The sequence below is a fragment of the Artibeus jamaicensis genome, unplaced genomic scaffold, assembly GCF_021234435.1.
Source record: "Artibeus jamaicensis isolate MK-2021 breed Jamaican fruit bat unplaced genomic scaffold, CSHL_Jam_final scaffold_1964, whole genome shotgun sequence".
Classification (NCBI taxonomy): domain Eukaryota; kingdom Metazoa; phylum Chordata; class Mammalia; order Chiroptera; family Phyllostomidae; genus Artibeus; species Artibeus jamaicensis.
In genome coordinates, this window is record NW_026522030.1 from 183622 (window position 1) to 204752 (window position 21131).

At 40.1% G+C, this 21131-nt stretch overlaps 1 protein-coding gene across 2 annotated transcripts; it reads right to left on the reverse strand.

The window, feature by feature from the left end:
• Positions 1 to 5717: 5717 nt before the first annotated feature.
• Positions 5718 to 15887, reverse strand: LOC119046916 (olfactory receptor 1J4). 2 transcript variants are annotated; one of them, XM_053656264.1, is made up of 2 exons: positions 15388 to 15884; positions 5718 to 6657 (listed from the first exon to the last, which is right to left on the reverse strand). In XM_053656264.1, exons 1-2 carry the CDS (start codon positions 15882 to 15884, stop codon positions 5718 to 5720), a joined length of 1437 nt encoding a protein of 478 aa, XP_053512239.1. The 2 variants fall into 2 exon arrangements, with proteins under 2 accessions (XP_053512239.1, XP_036998093.2); XM_037142198.2 differs by lacking the exon at positions 5718 to 6657 and having other exon boundaries at positions 14946 to 15887.
• Positions 15888 to 21131: the final 5244 nt, after the last annotated feature.

A 21131-nucleotide genomic window follows, 5' to 3' on the forward strand; every position in this document is an offset into this window, starting at 1 on the left:
CAACTTTCAATCAGAATGTACACAAGCATATACAGTACCTGAAGACTCACAGAGACACACACATAGTCATGAACTTAAAGTCTCATCCATGAATCAACCAACACACAGGCAGATCTGTCCACCATGCAGATATCCAGCCTCTGTGACCTGTGCTCATCTTTGGTGAGTTGGGACACCTTCTGCTCCAGACTGTTTCCCAGCTCCTCAGGTTTTCCTCAGGAGTCCTAACATCGACACAAATAGAAGAAACATCTAGGGCTGGCACTTCTAAGCACTTTCATTTTGTTTAAGCAGCTCCAGAGAAAAGACTCAACAGATAACCCCTACTAATGAGAGACTGACACCCAGTCCCCAGTCTTCTGGCTAATTCTGCCTGCCCTTTGGGGAGCTGGGTGTCCAAGAGCAGAGAGACTAGAGTCTTCGGGGACAGCATCCCCAATTATAGTGATGCCTGGACTCCTTTCTTCTTGGGCATGTGCCAGCTGAGACAAAGAACTTTTCAACTTTTAATTTGGAAATGATTTTAAAGATACAGAAATGTTATAAAACTGATGTCAAGGATTCCTGGAAAGGCCCTACCCTGATTCTCCAATGGTTAATGTTTTTCTGTGTTTACCTTCTATGTGCATGTATGTATTAATGTATGTGTGTTTCAGGCTTAGATTTTCACCTGGTATACCACACTGCATATTATATGAAGACATATGATATTAATTTTCCCATTTGCTAGTGTTTGAATCCTTGATTAATTGACTATGGTGGAATCTGCAAAGTCCTCTTATAAAGTTACTATTGTTTTGAAGTTAATATTTTAACCTGGTTATTAGTAGGTATCATTTGAGTAGGTATTTTGATGATATATAAACATAACTTTTTCCTTATTAGCCTTTCAGCCACTATATTTAACATCCATTGGTGATTCTTTTTTTACTTTCCCTTTTTTTGTCAATTATATTCTTTGATTATACTGTTACAGTTGTCCCCATTTTTCCCAATTTTGCTCCCTCCACCCAGCACCTCCCACTCCCTCAGGAAATCCCCACTCCTTTGTTTACATCCATGGGTCATGCATATAAATTCTTTGGCTGCTCCATTTCCTTACCTTTATATCCCCATGGCTATTCTTTAACTACCTGTTTGTACTTAATTCTCTCACCTCTTCATCCATTTTCCCCACATTCCCCTCCCATCTGGCAATCATCAGCATACTCTCCATATCCATTATTCTGTCTCTCCTCTTTTTCTTTGCCTAGTTTGTTTTTCATATTCAATTGTTGATAGATCTGTACTTATTGCCATTTTATTCTCCACAGTTTTTCTCTTCTTCTTTTTCTTAAATAAGTCCTGTCAACATTTCATATAATAATGGCTTGGCGATAAAGAACTCCTTTAGTTTTTTCTGTCTGGGAAGCTCTTTATCTGCCTTTTGATTCTAAATGATAGCCTTGCTGGGTACAGCAATGTGGGCTGTAGGTCCCTGCTTTTATTGACTTTGAGTATTTCTTCCAATCCTTGCTAGCCTGCAAAGTTTCTTTTGAGAAATCAGTTGATAGTCTTATGGGAACTCCTTTGTAGGTGACTGCCTGCTTTTAAGATTCTCCCTTTATATTTAACCTTTGGCATTTTAATGAGATGTGCCTTCAAGTGGGCCTCTTTGCATCCATCTTGTTTGGGACTCTCTGTGGTTTTTGGACAGGCATGTCTATTTCCTTCACCAAATAATGGAAATTCTTTTTCATTATTTTTTCCAAATAGATTTTCAATTTCTTATTTTTTCTCTTCTCCTTCTGGCACTCCACATGTGAATGTCAAACATTTGAGGTTGCTACAGAGGCTCCTTAAAGTATCCTCAGTTTATTTTTTGATTCCTGTTTCTTCTTGTTGTTTTCTATTTCCTTAAGTCCCAAATCACCAATTTGATTCTCAGCTTCATCCACTCTGCTGTTATTTCCCTGGAAATTGTCCTTTATTTCAGTTAGTGTATCCTTTGTGTCTTAATGGATCTTTTTTATTCTGTTGAAGTCTTTACTGAGTTCCTTGAGCAGCCTTATAACCAGTATTTTGAACTCTGCATCTGACAGAGTGCTTATCATCATTTTGTTTATTTTTTTTGGCGTTTTATTCTGCTCTTTGATTTGGGCCTTGTTTCTTTCTCTACTCATTTTGGCAGCCTTCCTGTGTTTGTTTTTGTGTATCAGGTAGAGCTACTATGACTCCCTGTATTAGCAGAGTGGCTTAATGTTATAGGTGTCCGGTACAGTCCCTTAGCACAGCTTCTTCTGTCACCCAAGCTGGGTACTTGAGGTGTGCAGTTCATGTGGGCCAAGTATAATATCTTCTTGTAGTTGAGCCTTGGTTGCTGCTGGCAGTTTAATGGGGATGATTTCTGCAGGCCAGTCACCTACAAGGATTGGCTGTGACCACTTACCACAAACCTCCACCCTGTGTGTGGGATCAGCTGTGCAGGACCAAGGAGATGGTGCTCTGACTTGGTCTGTAGCTGTCCACTGGATACATAGGCTTTGAGAGTTCTCATGTTGTGGAAGACAAGGTTTGCCACCTTGTGTGTTCTGCCTGAAGCTACCCTGCATGAGGTATAATGCAATTTGAGATGACTACTGTAGGGGACCGGTTCGTCTTGGCCTGGCAAATGTGACTCAGCTCTGTATGGAAAACCTATGGATGTGAAGTGGTGGGCAGGGGCCAGACCTTCAAACTGAGTTTTCCCATGGGAATCAGGCCTAGAAAATGCATACAGATTGTTATGGCTTGCTCTTGCTAAAACTCCATCACCCTGGTCTAAAACAACAAATGTGTATTGTCTATCTTCAAAGTAACTTCCAAAGCCTGTATGAGTTCTCCCAAAGACAGAGCTAATGAGCTCATCATCATTCCCCTTTGCATGTTATTTTTATTTCCTTGATTGTACCTAGAACGTAGACAATAATATTTTATGTGATAGATAATAAATCTTTCTATGATGTAAGACCCCAGGAAAACAATAAAAGCCTGTCTAGGCAAGGGTCGGGGTGCTCCCCTCTTGAGGGAGTGGCCGAGGCACCGTAGGCACTCTCCCCTTGAGAAAGTAGTCGTGCCTGTTCGCTTTTTCCACACATCATTGTTGTCGCCTGTGAATGATTCTCATTGTAAACCACAACAGGCGGACTCTGCTGGACAGGGTCTGCAACACACTACTACCTGTGCTGGGCTTGGAGCTTCTCAGGCAAAGCTGATCTCTGAATCAAGTCTGGCTGCTGCTAGTGCCAAGCATTGGGCCACTTAGCAAGAAGTATGGGGGATGGTGGCTCACTGAGGCTGGCTGTTGCTTGTTTGAGATGATTAGGAAGTTGTGAAGCATGAGGCAAGACCAGCCATTCATATGGAAAAGCCACTGTTAACAGCTTGGGTGGGCCCATAAGTTGGGTGAGACAGAGTGTCAGGGGATCTCTAGGGCAGGGCAAACAGTGTAAGGAGGTGATGGAGTCTCAGATATGGCACCCACGTATGAGGTCTGTGGCTTTGTGGAGGGAGGATTCAGAAAAGGGACAGTGGGCTCTGCCTGCCTTTTTGTCTGGAAGAAAACTGTTCCCCAGCTCTCACCTTGATGCCAGACACTTCAGTTTCTCCCAGTATGCCACTGGTGCCTCTCCAACTGCTAACCTTATGGTGCTGGAGCCCAGAGGGAGTGAGCCTAAATCTGTATGTGTTTTCTTGAAGAGGAGGTGCTTGGGACTCTAGAAGTTTCTTCCCTCAACTCAATCTTCACTGATGTTTGCAAACAAAAATTATGGAGAGATGTCTTCCTGGCACCAGAATTCTGGACTGGGGTCTGTTGGAGGGCTGTTGTGGGGCTGGGACTCCTCAGTCCCGAGACATTCCTCTCAAATTTTTATCCACCACATGTGGATGGGGCACCAGCCTGTTCCAAATCTCTTCCCCTTACACTGGTCTGGATGGATGTGGTTTCTTTAATTCCATAGTTTTCAGACTTCCACTCAACTCAATTTCTGAGAGATCTGAGTGATCATTGTTCTATAGTTCAGTTGTAATTTTGATGTGGTTGTGCAAGGAGAAGAGCTGTGTTTACCTATGCCACCATCTTGATCTCATTGGTGATTATTATATGACAAGATTATCACAAATGTGATGCCCAGATGGTAATTTTACAAATAGTATCTTTTCTTGTATGTTTATTAATTGTGGTCTCTGATGAGAAGGAAGTTATGCTTATTCCCCACTCATTTGTTTTCTATTTGTTTATATCACTATGAACCCATGGATTTTAACTTATTATTTTCTGAGTTATAATCCATTACTATTGCTATTAATTTTGAATCTCTAGGTGTGTTTATTGTTTCCAAGGATTCTAAATAATATCAGAGAAGTCAACTGGAGTATATATATAAAAGGAACACAAGAAGTAAAAAGTAGAAATCAAAGACTAAAGGAATGTTTACCCATGTAGATGGGTCAGGAGTTGGGCAGAAAGAATGAAGGATTGGAACACCATATATATATATCATATAAGTTTCCATTTATTTATAATTTAAAACCTATGAGGTCCAACTGAATTTTCCAATTCTAGTTTAACACCCAAAAGTCCTTTGCAGCTTCTATCAGAGTGAAGAGTCACTCCATTCTCCTCAGTGTTTATTTGTTTGCTGAATCTTTGGATACATGGGAAGTAGTTCAGAATCTTGAACTCATTCCACTGTTAATGACACATTAACAACAGCTTAAGATTTTGTGTCCAATTTTTTTTATTGTGAGAGTATATAAACAAAATTCTGAGTTCAAGAATTACTAGAGTACTTAGATTATTTCCCTCTTTAGTCTAATTGTGGTATTAATGTAAGATATAGTTAGGTGCATTTGTCTTTTTGATTTTATATTGCTTTATTCACCACCTCTTCTATTTATTTTCTAGTTGCAAAAGACAACATGGTCATAACTAGACTAGTAATTATACTCATCTCCCCATGTATTTCATCCACCTTCTCTGGGTAAACCACATCAGTAGTTTCTGATTTATACTTCCTGTGTTTCTTTTTGTTCAAATAGGCAGACATACGTATATTTTATTTCCCCTTAATCTTTACAAAAGCTTCAGTACTAAGTACCCATTTCCACATTGCTTGTTTCCATTTAACAATATATCCAAATGTTTCACCATATTGATTCATAGATATATGTGTTTTTATTCTTTCATAGTTGCAAATTACTCAGTTTCACTGATGCTCTGTAGAGTTTTCTTTAGGGGTCCTAAAATGAGATATCGGTGATGAGTCCTGTAAATGCCACTGAATTGTGTATCTTAGAAAGCTAAAGTGGTCAATGTCATGTTTTGTATATTAAACATTACAGAAAGTAAGAAGTAATCTCTACATACAGCACAGAAAACAATTAAAATACTATTAATGTATGATTAATAAGTTAGTAGAGGGGTGATGGAATATCAAAATATATATAATTAACCAAAAGGGAGGACCACATCAGTAGCAGATCCTGACACTAATCAGTGTGTCTTCATAATACAGTATAAATATACATAAGGAAAAACTGACATATCTCAGCAGAGAAAAAGAAAAATTCATAGTTAAAATTGTGCAACAGGTTTTGCAAAACATTTTGCACATACCTTATAAGAGACGATGAAGAAGTGAAAAATATTGTTTAGGAATAAAGAATTGTAAACACTCCAAGTGGGAAATGTGATCTCATTGACATATTAACTTCTTTAACCTGGTTGACAAATATTCTAAGGCCTGCTTTACATCTCTGTTCCTCAGGCTATAGATGAACGGGTTCAGCATTGGGATGACTACCGTATACATGACTGAAGCAATGATGTCTTTGGAATCCCATGAGGAGGAGAAAAGGTAAACAACAGCAAATGTCCCGTAAAATAAACACACCACAAAGAGATGGGAGCCACAGGTAGAAAAAGCTTTCAACAGTCTCTTAGTGGAGGGAGCCTTCATGATAATAGTCCCTATATGAATGTATGAGCCCAAAATAATAGCTAAAGGCAAGAAAATAAACATTCCTCCCTCAGTGAAGATGACCAGCTCATTGAGGTAGATGTCTGAACAGCTGACCTTCAGGAGCACAGTAAGGTCACAGAAGAAGTGGGTAATAACAGTGTTGGCACAGAAGGACAGTCGGACCAAGAGGACAGTGTGCAACAGTGCATGGGCCCATGCAGTAATCCATGAGGCAGCCAACAGCAGCACACACAACTCCTCCCTCACAATGGTGGTGTAGTGTAGAGGGTGACAGATGGCCACATACCTGTCATATGCCATCATAGCGAGAAGGAAACTGTCAAGAGTAGCAAAAAGTATGAAAAAATACAACTGAGAAATGCATCCCACATAGGAAATGGATTGTTGCCCTGTGTGCATATTCATTAGCATCTTAGGAACAGTGACAGATGACAGAGAAATGTCAGAGAAGGCCAAATGGCTGAGGAAGAAGTACATGGGTGTGTGTAGGTGGGAGTCCAGCCTGATGAGCAGGATGATGAGCAGGTTGCCCAGCACTGTGGTCAGGTACATGCCCAGGAACAGGGTAAAGAACAGGCCCTGCTGCCCTGGAGGGATGGGGAGCCCCAGGAGGATGAACTCGGACAGGCTGCTCTGGTTCCCAGGCCTCATGCTGCTCATCTCTCTGCTGGACATGAGGAAAGTTTGGGACTCTCAGAATCCTGGAAATAAAAACAGGACCATCACATCTCATACTGTAATTTTCTGGAAAAATAATAACATTTTAACTATACCCTTATTAATTTTTTGTACTAGTAAATGTATACATCTCTGCTGTAACCCAGTCTGCTTCCAGGAAAACACTGAACCCAAAAAGAAACCAACAAAACCTCATAGCGCAGAAGCAGGAGGTGTTTACCATTTAATTCAGCCATTACTTATTGAACACAGAGTCTGTGTCGGGACCTCTACTAAGGACTCAGATACACCAGTGAACAGAGAAAGCAACGTCCCCACTTCTGGGAGTTTAGATCTCAATGAACATGGAGGGATAATTTGTACACTGGCCCAGTGAATACACAATTCATGGCAGCAGAATTGGAAGATGAGCCCTGAAAACTTGGATCAGTTGTGTCTGCCTTAAGTAAACATGAGACTCCAGTGCTGAGGAGTTGTTGGAACAACATGACACTCTGCCTTTGAACCTATTAACCCACAGCTGTAAACCGAGGGACACTCCAGAAATTGCTGGCCATTTAAAGGCACTTGATGTTGCAGTAGTTCTGAAACCAGAAAAGTCCACAAACTACCTTTCATGACAGCGCTGAATATTTTGGTGAACATCCGAGTACTGGACTGAGGACTTCACTGCTGTTCCCTAGTTATATCCAGTCATCACCCTTACATCCCCAGATAATACAACCACTTCACAGCTGCAGTAAGAATTTGTGGTCTTTCACCTATTTCAGCTTTTAAGGAATAGAAACATAAGTGATACAAACTCTGTGGGCACTGAGCAGTAAATGACGGGCAGAATGGCACACAGACATGTGTATCTATGTTTATATTATATGCGATACATAATATATAAATGACATATAGGTGTTATCATTTTCTATACATGACAATTACCAAGTATTAGCTGCTTCATGGGGTTCAGTGTAATACATCCTTGTAATCAGCACCCATGCTCTAAACTTCTTCACATGGAAGCTTCCCGTTTGTTGGCTGGGGAGCCAAGCACGGTATATTATTTTACAGCTGTAAGGACTCAAATTGGTCAAAGTTTCCACAGTCTCCTTACTGATTTTTTTCTTCACATTTATATACATTCCAAGTGAGAAAAATTCTCCAATACATACAAATTTTTATACAATAAACAATTAATGAAGACCTCACTATGATTCATAGGATGTGCAATTCTTTCCATTTTGTAGATGTAAACTGAGGCCAAGGATTTAAATAACTTTCCAAGGTCACCACTATTTGAAGGCCATTCTGACCAATAACTTCTCACAGCTGGATTCCTGGCTTTTCTCTTGCCTGGGATGTTTAGTAAAAATAAAGAGTTGCAAATTCTGAGTGACTCAATGACTTCACTCAGGTACATGAATATGACACTGGGTCTGTTTCCAGACACAGGATGTGTTTTGGAGTTGGGTTCTCTCAGCTAATGGTGCCCCAGAAAGAGGACACTTAAAGAAAAATTGAGGTCATTGATGGAAATCACACACACACAGTGCTGATTTGTGAATATTACTTACCTGTTACCAAGTTGCCACCCTAAGAAAAGGAGATCTCATAAACATACATGCACACACATACGAGTCATCAGAAACACACAAATGAGACATACATAAAACACATTGATAGACAAGTCACCTTCGAACACACTGACAATGCACTTCAACACACCTGACTCATGACACACCCAGTAAACAGCTCACCACATACACACTAACACTACACATACATCACCTAAAACACAGAAGGCCACAAACAAAAAATCTCACAAGAAACACACATGAACAGCACATATGCACACCCAGACACACACTCACCACACAAGCAGCACACACCCTCCTATTAAAAATGAGGGCATGCTTCTGCCCTTCTGACCCATCCCCTTCCTGGGGGAAGGCCATCAGCCTGGGGCAGGTTAGTCTATTCAGTCACAGGTGCACTCATTAAACCACCACAACATGGTGTCCACATGGTAAACCACAACGCCATGCACATGGACACACAATAGGCCAATATACAGAGAAAAACAAACAAAACAGCTTCCTGTTCTCACACACCAGTGTGTCACTCACAGACACAGCTCACACATTCACCAGCAAGTACATGCTGCTGAGCAGAGACATGACCCTTCTCTGACCTGACCTTGTCTCCTCTGAGGTCAGGTATCTTCTTGTCTAGCACCAGAGCCAACAATGTCACCTCTGATGCTCAGCTGTGATGCAAGTACTTTCCATCACAGGCATGAATCAGGAGTCCCTAATCACAGGCAAGAGGCTGACAACTTGGTGTCCATGGGCTAAAACAGGGCCAGGTTAGGTCTACCTCAGGAAGAGTCATGCTGTGACTCAGATACCTGTGCACACACATGTGCACACAAATGCAACTTTCAATCAGAATGTACACAAGCATATACAGTACCTGAAGACTCACAGAGACATACGCATAGTCATGAACTTAAAGTCTCATCCATGAATCAACCAACACACAGGCAAAATCTGTCCACCATGCAGATATCCAGCCTCTGTGACCTGTGCTCATCTTTGGTGAGTTGGGACACCTTCTGCTCCAGACTGTTGCCCAGCTCCTCAGGTTCTCCTCAGGAGTCCTAACATTGACACAAATAGAAGAAACATCTAGGGCTGGCACTTCTAAGCACTTTCATTTTGTTTAAGCAGCTCCAGAGAAAAGACTCAACAGATGACCCTACTAATGAGAGACTGACACCCAGTCCCCAAGCTTCTGGCTAATTCTGCCTGCCCTTTGGGGAGCTGGGTGTCCAAGAGCAGAGGGACTAGAGTCTTCGGGGACAGCATCCCCAATTATAGTGATGCCTGGACTCCTTTCTTCTTGGGCATGTGCCAGCCGAGACAAAGAACTTTTCAACTTTTAATTTGGAAATGATTTTAAAGATACAGAAATGTTATAAAACTGATGTCAAGAATTCCTGGAAAGGCTCTACCCTGACTCCCCAATGTTTAATGTTCTACTGTGTTTACCTTCTGTGTGCAGGTATGTATTAATGTGTGTATCTTTCAGGCTTAGACTTTCGCCAGGTATACCACACTGCATATTATAAGAAGACATATGATATTAATTTTCCCATTTGCTAGTGTTTGAATCCTTGATTAATTGACTATGGTGGAATCTGCAAAGTCCTCTTATAAAGTTACTATTGTTTTGAAGTTAATATTTTAACCTGGTTATTAGTTGGTATCATTCGAGTAGGTATTTTGATGATATATAAACATAACTTTTTCCTTATTAGCCTTTCAGCCACTATATTTAACATCCATTGGTGATTCTTTTTTTACTTTCCCTTTTTTGTCAATTATATTCTTTGATTATACTGTTACAGTTGTCCCCATTTTTCCCAATTTTGCTCCCTCCACCCAGCACCTCCCACTCCCTCAGGAAATCCCCACTCCTTTGTTTACATCCATGGGTCATGCATATAAATTCTTTGGCTGCTCCATTTCCTTACCTTTATATCCCCATGGCTATTCTTTAACTACCTGTTTGTACTTAATTCTCTCACCTCTTCATCCATTTTTCCCACATTCCCCTCCCATCTGGCAATCATCAGCATACTCTCCATATCCATTATTCTGTCTCTCCTCTTTTTCTTTGCCTAGTTTGTTTTTCATATTCAATTGTTGATAGATCTGTACTTATTGCCATTTTATTCTCCACAGTTTTTCTCTTCTTCTTTTTCTTAAATAAGTCCTGTCAACATTTCATATAATAATGGTTTGGTGATAAAGAACTCCTTTAGCTTTTTTCTGTCTGGGAAGCTCTTTATCTGCCTTTTGATTCTAAATGATAGCCTTGCTGGGTACAGCAATGTGGGCTGTAGGTCCCTGCTTTTATTGACTTTGAGTATTTCTTCCAATCCTTGCTAGCCTGCAAAGTTTCTTTTGAGAAATCAGTTGATAGTCTTATGGGAACTCCTTTGTAGGTGACTGCCTGCTTTTAAGATTCTCCCTTTATATTTAACCTTTGGCATTTTAATGAGATGTGCCTTCAAGTGGGCCTCTTTGCATCCATCTTGTTTGGGACTCTCTGTGGTTTTTGGACAGGCATGTCTATTTCCTTCACCAAGTAATGGAAATTCTTTTTCATTATTTTTTCCAAATAGATTTTCAATTTCTTATTTTTTCTCTTCTCCTTCTGGCACTCCACATGTGAATGTCAAACATTTGAGGTTGCTACAGAGGCTCCTTAAAGTATCCTCAGTTTATTTTTTGATTCCTGTTTCTTCTTGTTGTTTTCTATTTCCTTAAGTCCCAAATCACCAATTTGATTCTCAGCTTCATCCACTCTGCTGTCGTTTCCCTGGAAATTGTCCTTTATTTCAGTTAGTGTATCCTTTGTGTCTTAATGGATCTTTTTTATTCTGTTGAAGTCTTTACTGAGTTCCTTGAGCAGCCTTATAACCAGTATTTTGAACTCTGCATCTGACAGAGCGCTTATCATCATTTTGGGTTTTTTTTTTGGAGTTTTATTCTGTTCTTTGATTTGGGCCTTGTTTCTTTCTCTACTCATTTTGGCAGCCTTCCTGTGTTTGTTTTTGTGTATCAGGTAGAGCTACTATGACTCCCTGTATTAGCAGAGTGGCTTAATGTTATAGGTGTCCTGTACAGTCCCTTAGCACAGCTTCTTCTGTCACCCAAGCTGGGTACTCGAGGTGTGCAGTTCATGTGGGCCAAGTATAATATCTTCTTGTAGTTGAGCTTTGGTTGCTGCTGGCAGTTTAATGGGGATGATCTCTGACTTGGTCTGTAGCTGTCCACTGGATGCATAGTCTCTGAGGTTTCTCATGTGGTGCAGGACAAGTTTAGCCACCTCCTGTGTTCTGCCTGAAGCTACCTTGCATGAGGTATAATGCAATTTGAGATGACTACTACCTGTGCTGGGCTTGGAGCTTCTCAGGCAAAGCTGATCTCTGAATCAAGTCTGGCTGCTGCTAGTGCCAAGCATTGGGCCACTTAGCAAGAAGTATGGGGGATGGTGGCTCACTGAGGCTGGCTGTTGCTTGTTTAAGATGATTAGGAAGTTGTGAAGCATGAGTCAAGCCATTCATATGGAAAAGCCACTGTTAACAGCTTGGGTGGGCCCATAAGTTGGGTGAGACAGAGTGTCAGGGGATCACTAGGGCAGGGCAAACAGTGTAAGGCAGGTGATGGAGTCTCAGATATGGCATCCACATATGAGGTCTGTGGCTTTGTGGAGGGAGGATTCAGAAAAGGGACAGTGGGCTCTGCCTGCCTTTTTGTCTGGAAGAAAACTGTTCCCCAGCTCTCACCTTGATGCCAGACACTTCAGTTTCTCCCAGTATGCCACTGGTGCCTCTCCAACTGCTAACCTTATGGTGCTGGAGCCCAGAGGGAGTGAGCCTAAATCTGTATGTGTTTTCTTGAAGAGGAAGTGCTTGGGACTCTAGAAGTTTCTTCCCTCAACTCAATCTCCACTGACGTTTGCAGACAGACGTTATGGAGAGATGTCTTCCTGACACCGGAACTGTGGGCTGGGGGGTTGTTGGAGGGCTGTCGGGGGTCTGGGACTCCTCACTCCTGAGACATTCCTCTCAAAGTTTTATCCACCACATGTGGGTGTGGCACCAGCCTGTTCCACATCTCCTCCCCTTACACTGGTCTGGATGGATGTGGTTTCTTTAATTCCGTAGTTCTCAGACTTCCACTCAGCTCAATTCCTGGCACATCTGAGTGATGATTGTTCTCTAGTTCAGTTGCAATTTTGATGTGATTGTGAAAGGAGGATAGGTGTGTTTACGTATGCCACCATGTTGATCTCATTGGTGAGTTTTAAATGAGAAGATTATCACAAATTGATGGCCAGATGGTAATTTTACAAATAGTATTTTTTCTTGTGTGTTCATTAATTATGTTCTCTCATAAGAAGGAAGTTATGCTTATTCCCCACTCATTTGTTTTCTATTTGTTTATATCATTATGGACTCGTGGATTTTTACTTATCAATCTCTGAGTTATAATCCATTACTATTGTTATTCATTTTGAATCTCTGGGTGTGTTTATTGTTTCCAAGGACTCTAAATAATATCAGAGAAGTCAACTGGGGAATATATATAAAAGGAACACAAGAAGTAAAAAATAGAAATCAAAGACTAAAGGAAATTTACTAATGGTGGTGGGTCAGGAGTGGGGCAGAAAGAATGAGGGCTGGGAACAGTGTGTGTGTGTATATAATATATATATCTCATATAAGTTTTTATCTATTTATAGATTTTAAAACCCATGAGCTCAAACGAATATCTTCAATTCTAGTTTAACACCTGAGAGTCCTTTGCAGCTTCTCCTTTTCTATGTGCACAGTACCTTTCCTATGAGAGTGAGGAGTCACTCCCTTTTCCTCAGTGTTTACTTGTTTGCTGAATCTTTGGATACATGGGAAGTATCCAAAGGACTCTTTTACTTATACATGACACTGTTAATGACCCACTACAGCTTAAGACTTTGTTTCTAGTTTCTTTTTATTGTAAGTGTGTATAGAGAAAAGTCTGGGTTCAAGAATTACTAGGGTACTTAGATTATTTCCCTCTTTAGTCTAATTATGGTATTAATTTAAGATATAGTTAGTTTCATTTGTCTTCTTGATTCTATTTTGCTTTATGCACCACCTCTTCTATTTGTTTTCTAGTGGCAAAACACAACATGGTCATAACTATGTTAATAATTATACTCCTCTCCCATCTGTTCTGTCCATCTTCTCTGGGTAATCCAGCTCATTAGTTTCTGATTTATTCTTCCTCTGTTACTTTTTGCTCAATGGGGAAACAGGTGTATTTTATTTCCCTTAATTTTTACAAAAATTTCAGTGCTCTAAGTGCCCTTTGGCACATTCCTTGCTTCTATTTAACTATATATCCAGATGTTTTTCCATATTGATTCATAGATATATTGATTTTTATTTTTTACAGTTGCAAATTACTCAGTTTCATTGATGCTTTGTAGAGGTTCCTAAAATGAGATATTGGTGATGACTCTCATAAATGCCTGAATAGTATATCTTAGAAGGCTAGAGTGGTCAATGTCGTGTTTTGTATGTTAAATATTATTTAAAATTTAAAAAGGAGGTAGGAAGTAATCTCTGCATATAGCACAGAAAAGAATTACAAAATATAATAATGTTTGAGTAATATGTTAGCAGAGGGGTATTGGAATATTGAAATACATGTAAATAATTAAAAGGTAGGAAGACAAGAGAGAGTAAATGTGAGGCAGGTGTATTGCATAGTTATATAGAAAATATAAATTCAAATACATTATGATTACCTTAGATGTCAATATAGAAATAGCTCTGGAAATAACAATTGTTGCTGCACATAAAAAGAACAAAATGTAAGTTTACATACACCATTGACCAAAGGACACCTCACTGACAATTTGGACACAGTAAAGTCTAAAGTGTTAAAAAAAAGTGCCATGTAAAACCTAACATGAGAAAAGCTGCATCTTTACTAGCTATACTATAGTAATACCTATATCTAGATCTATATCTATATATGCACCTGTGTCTACAGACATAAAATATTGATATTAATATAAGAAGTAGATGAACTAATAATGCAGGCCCCATTGCTAGAAATATTTGTATCCAAATCTATATCTATCTTTCTCTATCTGTGTATGCATCTATGTCTATAGATATAAAATATCAATATTAATATGAGATGTAGATGAAGTAATAATACAGAACCCATTGCTAGAAATATCTCCTTATTTTAAACAATGTTGTGTGCTTTAAATGCATTTTTAAAAAGCCTGTCTCTCTTTGGTTAAAAGTTTTGCTTTGTAGCACATATGAATTTTCACAGTATAATTATTCTGATTATGGCTGATTGCAGTCAGCCAGCATGATGTCATTGAATGTGAGTTGGGAAGACATGTGCACAATGAACTTGAAGCTGACAAAAGCCAGCATAAAAGATTCCATTAAAAAAAAGGTAAGTTCACCAGTAGCAGGTCATAATGCTAAGTCAGTGTGTTCTTATAATACAGTATAAGAATACATAAGTAAACACTGACATATCTCAGTGCAGAAAAAGACAAATTCATAGCTAAAACTGTGCAACAGGTTCTGCAAAAGATTTTGCATATACCTTATAAGAGATGATGAACAAGGGAAAAATATTGGTTAGGAATAAAGAATTATAAACAATCCAAGTAGCAAATGTGACCTCATTGACATATTAACTTCTTTAACCCAAATGACAAACATTCTAAGGCCTGCTTTATATCTCTGTTCCTCAGGCTATAGATGAAGGGGTTCAGCATGGGGGCAACTACTGTATACATGACTGAAGCAATTATGTCTTTGGAATCCCATGATGAGGACAAAAAGTAAACACCTACAAGTGTCCCATAGTAGAAAGACACCACAAGAAGATGGGAGCCACAGGTAGAAAAAGCTTTCAAGAGTCTCTTAGTGGAGGGAGCCTTCAGGATGATGGTTCCTATATGGATATAAGAGCCCAAAACAATAGCCAGAGGCAAAAATAAAAGCATTCCTCCCTCAGTGAAGATGACCAGCTTATTGAGGGAGATGTCTGAGCAGCTGAGCTTCAGGAGCACAGTGAGGTCACAGAAGAAGTGGGTGATGACAGCGTCAGCACAGAAGGACAGTCGGACCAAGAGGATGGTGTGCAACAGTGCATGGGCACATGTAGTAATCCATGAGGCAGCCACCAGCAGCACACACAACTCCTCCCTCATGATGGTGTTATAGTGTAGAGGATGACAGATGGCCACGTACCTGTCATATGCCATCACTGCCAAAAGGAGATTATCAGTACAACCAAAAAATATATAAAAATACAGCTGAGAAATACATCCTGGGTAGGAAATGAAGAAGTGATGATTCTGCATGTTCATCAGCATCTTGGGAACAGTGACAGATGAGAAAGAGACATCAGTGAGGGCCAAGTGGCTGAGGAAGAAGTACATGGGTGTGTGCAGGCGGGAGTCCAGCCTGATGAGCAAGATAATGAGCAGGTTACCCAGCACTGTGGTCAGGTACATGCCCAAGAACAGGGCAAAGAACACGCTCTGCTGCCCTGGATTGATGGGGAGCCCCAGGAGGACGAATTCGGACAGGCTGCTCTGGTTCTCAGGCCTCATGCTGCTCTTGTGTCTGCCGAGGATGAAGGAGGTTTGGGAATCTCGGGATCCTAAAAAGACAACCAGGACCATCACATCTCCAATTGTAAAATAATGGGGAAATCATGAATTTCTCTCCTTATTTTTTTATTGTTTACACCATTACAGTTCCCACTTTTTCCCTTTCCTGTGTCCACCTAGCCCACACCTCCCCACTGCCTTAGGCCATCACCACAGAATGGGTCATACATGTATGTTCTTTGGCTAATCACTTCATCTACCAGGTGCCAGTGACCTACAGCTGTAAACTCAGGGACACTTCAAAAATGGGTGACTATTCAAAGCCCTTTGATGCCAGAATAGCTCTGAAACCAGAATAGTCCACAAACTCTTCCATAATAATGCTGGCCATCCTGGGGCCATAAACACTGTGCTGTACACTAAGTTCAGGGCTTTATATACCTTTTATGATCCAACATCAGCCTTACATTCCCAGACTAAAAAATCTTCACAACTGCAGTAAGAGTCAGTATTGTTTCTCTCTTATATTATCTGGTAGGAAATAGAAACATAAAAATGATATAAATCTTATGTGCATATATAAACAGTATGTATTGCCATTTTCTATAGGTTAAGAAATATAAAATTTAGCCAATAATATAATAACTTTGTGTGGTGACAAATAGTTATTTAAATGTTGAATCACCATGTTGTACACACCTGAAACTAGTATTGTATGTAAACTATAATTAGAATAAACTTAATGGGAAAAATTATCAAATATGCAGGTCAGTTTACTACATCTATATGATCAGAGCCCATACTCTTAACTACCACCCATCAACACCTCTCCCATCATTGGTAACACCCTGAGTTACTGTAGGGTTGCAAGCAGTTCAGTATTTTCTTAGATCCCTACCTAGATAGTTCCCTTCATGGATATTGATCTGCTTTCCAATTGAGTAAAGACCATTACATTCATTATCATTTATTCAGAAATACATATTTATTGCACACCCAGCCACAACAAGCAGCATACACCCTACTATTAAACATGAGGGCATGCTTCTGCCTCTTCTGACCCATCTCCTTACTGGGGGAAGGCCATCAGCATGGGGCAGTTAAGCCTATTCAGTCACAGGCACACTGATTAAACTGCCACCAACATCCCATGCTTATGGTCACACAACACAGTAACACATAGAAAACCAAACAATACACCTTTCTGCTCTCACACACCAATGTGTCACCCACAGACACAGCTCACTTGTACACCAGCACACACTGCTGAGCAGAGGTGTGCTGGTGAGCCCTCTCTGACCTGACCTTGGCTCCTATGAGGTCAGTTGTCTTCTTGTCCAGCAACAGAGCCAACAGTGTCACTCCCGATCCTCAGCTGTGATGCAAGTACTTATGATCAGAGGCATGAATCAGGAGTTCCTAATCACATACCAGGAGGCTGATACAGGGGTGTCCAACCTTTTGGCATCTCTGGGCCACACCAGAAGAAGAAGAGTTGTCTTGGGCCACACATTAAATACATTGTAACACATAATCACAAAAAATCTCATAATGTCTTGAGTAAATTTATGATTTTGTGTTGGGCCACATCATAGCCATCCTGAGCTGCATGTGGCCCATAGGCTTCAGGTTGGACACCCTTGATACATACCTTGAAACAGGGCCCAGGTTAGGTCTAACTGAGGAAAAGACTCAGGCTGTGAGTCAGATACACAGCACAAGCACACACATGAAACTACCAAATGGCATGTACACAAGGATGCATATATGATACACAGAGACAGAGAGTATCATAGAGAGGCCCACCTGTCCACACGCAGATACATAGTCAAGTACACATTTACAGCTCCTCCGACCTGAGCTCATCCTTGGTGATCTCAGACTCTTCTGCTCCAGACTGTGGCCTAACTTGTCAGCTTCTCTTCAGGAGACTCAGCACCCAGAAAAAAAAAAGAAGAAATCTCTGTGGCCTCAGTGCTTCTACAGATGTTCATGTTTCTTAACCAACTCCAGAGCAGTGAGCAAAAAGGTAACATTTTAATTACTGATGTGAGGACTGAAACAAAGTCCCCAAGCTTCTGGGTCAGGGAGGAACCACTGCAGGCTAATTGGCATATTTCTGACTGCCCTTTGGGGAGCTGTGTGTCCAGGACCAGAAGGGAATAAAGTCCCAGGGAACAGTGTCCCTGATGCCAGCCAATGCCTTTCTTCTTGGACATGGATCCAGCTGGGACAAAGGATTTTAAAAAAAAAGATTGTAATAATGGCTTGTTTAGAAAGGTGTTGGCCAGTTTGAGGGGAACTGTTATGGGGTGGTGATGCCTAGCAACTGTGGGGAACAGGTGTAAGGGGAGGGGTGGTCATCAGAACCTGGCAAGACATGTAGGTTTAAGAGAGGACCCCTAAACAGGAACTGTGGTTGGCCACTGTCACCCCATGGCCCAGCAGGGAGGACAACAGACTACATGTCCCAACCTCTGTCTCCTTCTGCCTTTGATCTTTTGCTTGTGTTTTCCACTGTGTTGGAAATGTTTGGCCAATCTCAAAGGGTGAGGGATCCCTCTTGATACAGCCCATAAAGGTCCAACTCCTGAGACAAAACAGGGTGGAGAAAGCTGGAGAATGGACCTGGGGCAATCGAGAGCATCTAGCATACACTTCTATAGATAGTACGAGGTCTGTCCAGAAAAAGCTCAGCCATTGTTAATATAATGAACACAGTTTGTGTGACATCAATGTAGCTGGCAGCCAAGGGGAATGAACTGCAATGCATGTACGTGAACAATGATGACTTGATTGTACTAATCAGTGGGGGCAGTAGACACTGTCAAATGAACATGTGTACTGTGTGGCTTTCACATTCAAAATGACTGAGCAAGTAGAGCAATGAATCTGCATCAAATTGTACATTAAGCTTGAACAGTTTCAACCATGGAACTGTTCAACCAATAGTTTCCTCCATGGAAACTATTTAAATGATTCAGAAGGCCACAGCTATGGGCAACTGGTGATTGGCAGCTTCATCACAACAGCATAGCCGCTCATGCATTATGTCTCATGGTGAATTTTTTGGCAAAACACCAAATCACCCAGGTGACTCAGCCCCTCTGCAGCCTGGATTTGGTGCCCCGTGACTTCTGGATTTTCCCAAAACTAAAATAATCTTTGAAAGAGAAGAGATTTCAGACCTCTGATAAGATTCAGGAGAATATTACAGGGCAGCTGATGGTGATTGGGAGAACTGTGTGAGGTCCCAAGGTGCCTACTTTGAAGGGGACTGAGGCATCATTGTCCTATGTACAATGTCTCTTGTATCTTGTATGTTCTTCAGTAAATGTCTTTACTTTTCATATTACCTGGTTAGATACCTTCTTGACAGACCTCATAGATTATTATGAATTCATGATTCTCATATAATCTCTGAGTCATAATCCATTACAGTTATTATTCTTTTTGAATATATTATTATTTCAGATTAGTTCATTTAATATTTATGAGCTAAAGAGCACAACAAATTATAGAACTAATGGTGAAATTAAAATAAAAATGAGGGAAAAGTATTTTTACTCACTAAGTAAGAACATAGGTGTTTCAGAGGTGAATGCTATATTGAGGATTCTGATTTGTGGTATCTGGCTTGAGTGTCCATCCCTTTAGTCATCACACTGTACCATCTTCAACTCAGCCCATTGCATTTTCTCTTGGGCTTCTGAATGCTGCTTCCTTCTGACCTCTTTAAGGAGAATAATTTCTGATAAATCATATGTTTGTACAGAAGAGATACTTGTTTCTGTTGTTTTAGTGCACTCTGTCCCTTTTTCGGTCAAAGGTATATCTTTGCATAAACAAAAATATATCTGGCAAGTAAATTAAAAGTAATGCCATTTGCAATAGCATCAGAAACAATTAAATACTTAGGAATAAGTTTAGCAAAGAGGTGAAAGATTTGTATACTGAAAACTATAAGATATTGAGGAAGAAATCAAAGAAGACACAACTAAATGGAAATATATCCTATACTCGTGTATTGGAAAAGTTAATATTGTTAAAGTATCTGTGCTACCCAGAGTGATCTACAGATTCAATGCTATTCTCATTAAAATTCCAATGATAATTTGTATAGAAATAGAAAAAACATTCCTAAAATTTACAAGGAACCTAAAAGTCCCACAACAGCAAAGGCAATCTAAAAAAATAAGAACAATGCTGTAGGCATCACACTTTTTTATTTCAAACTATACTACAATGCTATAGCAATCAAAACAGTATGTTACTGGCACAGAAATGGACACATAGGTCAATGGCAGAGATTAGAGAGCTGATGCATACATGGTTGACTACTACTTGACAATGGAACCAAGAATACTCAATGAAGGAAAGAGTCTCTTCAAAAAATGGTGCCGAGTTGGTTGGATCAGTTGGTTAGTGCATTGTTCTATACACAAAAAGGAGTTCGATCCCAAGTCAGGGCACATACTTAGGTTGCAAGTTCAATCCTGGGTTAGGGCACATAAGAGAGGCAACAAATCAGTGTTTCTCTCTCACACTGATGTTTCTCTCTCTCTTTCTTTCCCTTCCTTTCTCAAATTAATAAACATACTAAAATTTTTTTAAATGGTGCTGGGAAAACTGGATGTTCACATGCAAAAGAATGAGACTGGGCCCTATCTTATGCCACTCATGAAAATGAACTTGAAATGAATTGAAGACTTAAATGTAAAACCTGAAACCATAAAACTCCTAGAAGAAAACACAGGAGAAAAGCTTCTTGACATTGGTCTTGGCAATGATTTTATGGATATTACACCCAAAACACAAGAAACGAAAGCAAAACAACAAGTGGGACTACATAAAACTAAAAATTCTGCTACACAGCAAAACATTGATCCACAAAATGAAAAGGCAACCTGCAGAATGGGAGAAAATATTTGCAAACCACATATTTGATAAGGAGTTGATATCCAAAATATATAAAGAATTAGTATATCTTAACACCAACTCCCACCCCCGCAAACAATCCAGTTAAAAACAGGCAGAGGACCTGAACATACATTTTTCCAAAGAAGATATTCAAGTGGCCAACAGATACACAAAAATAAGTTCAACATCACTAATCATGAGGGAAGTGCAAATCAAAACCACTGTGAGATATCACTTCATGCCTGTTAGAATGATTAGCATCAAAAACACAAGTGGTAATAAGTGTTGATGAGGATGTGAAGAAATGGAACCCTTATGTACTGTTGG

What these genes read in the sequence shown, in the direction of transcription:
- LOC119046916 (XM_053656264.1), bottom strand. Translation starts at nt 15,884, where the DNA reads ATGAGGCCTGAGAACCAGAGCAGCCTGTCCGAATTCGTCCTCCTGGGG. An exon ending in ACCATCCTCTTGGTCCGACT is followed by an intron (nt 6,658 to 15,387) that starts GTCCTTCTGTGC and finishes AGAGATGAGCAG; the next exon opens with CATGAGGCCTGGGAACCAGA.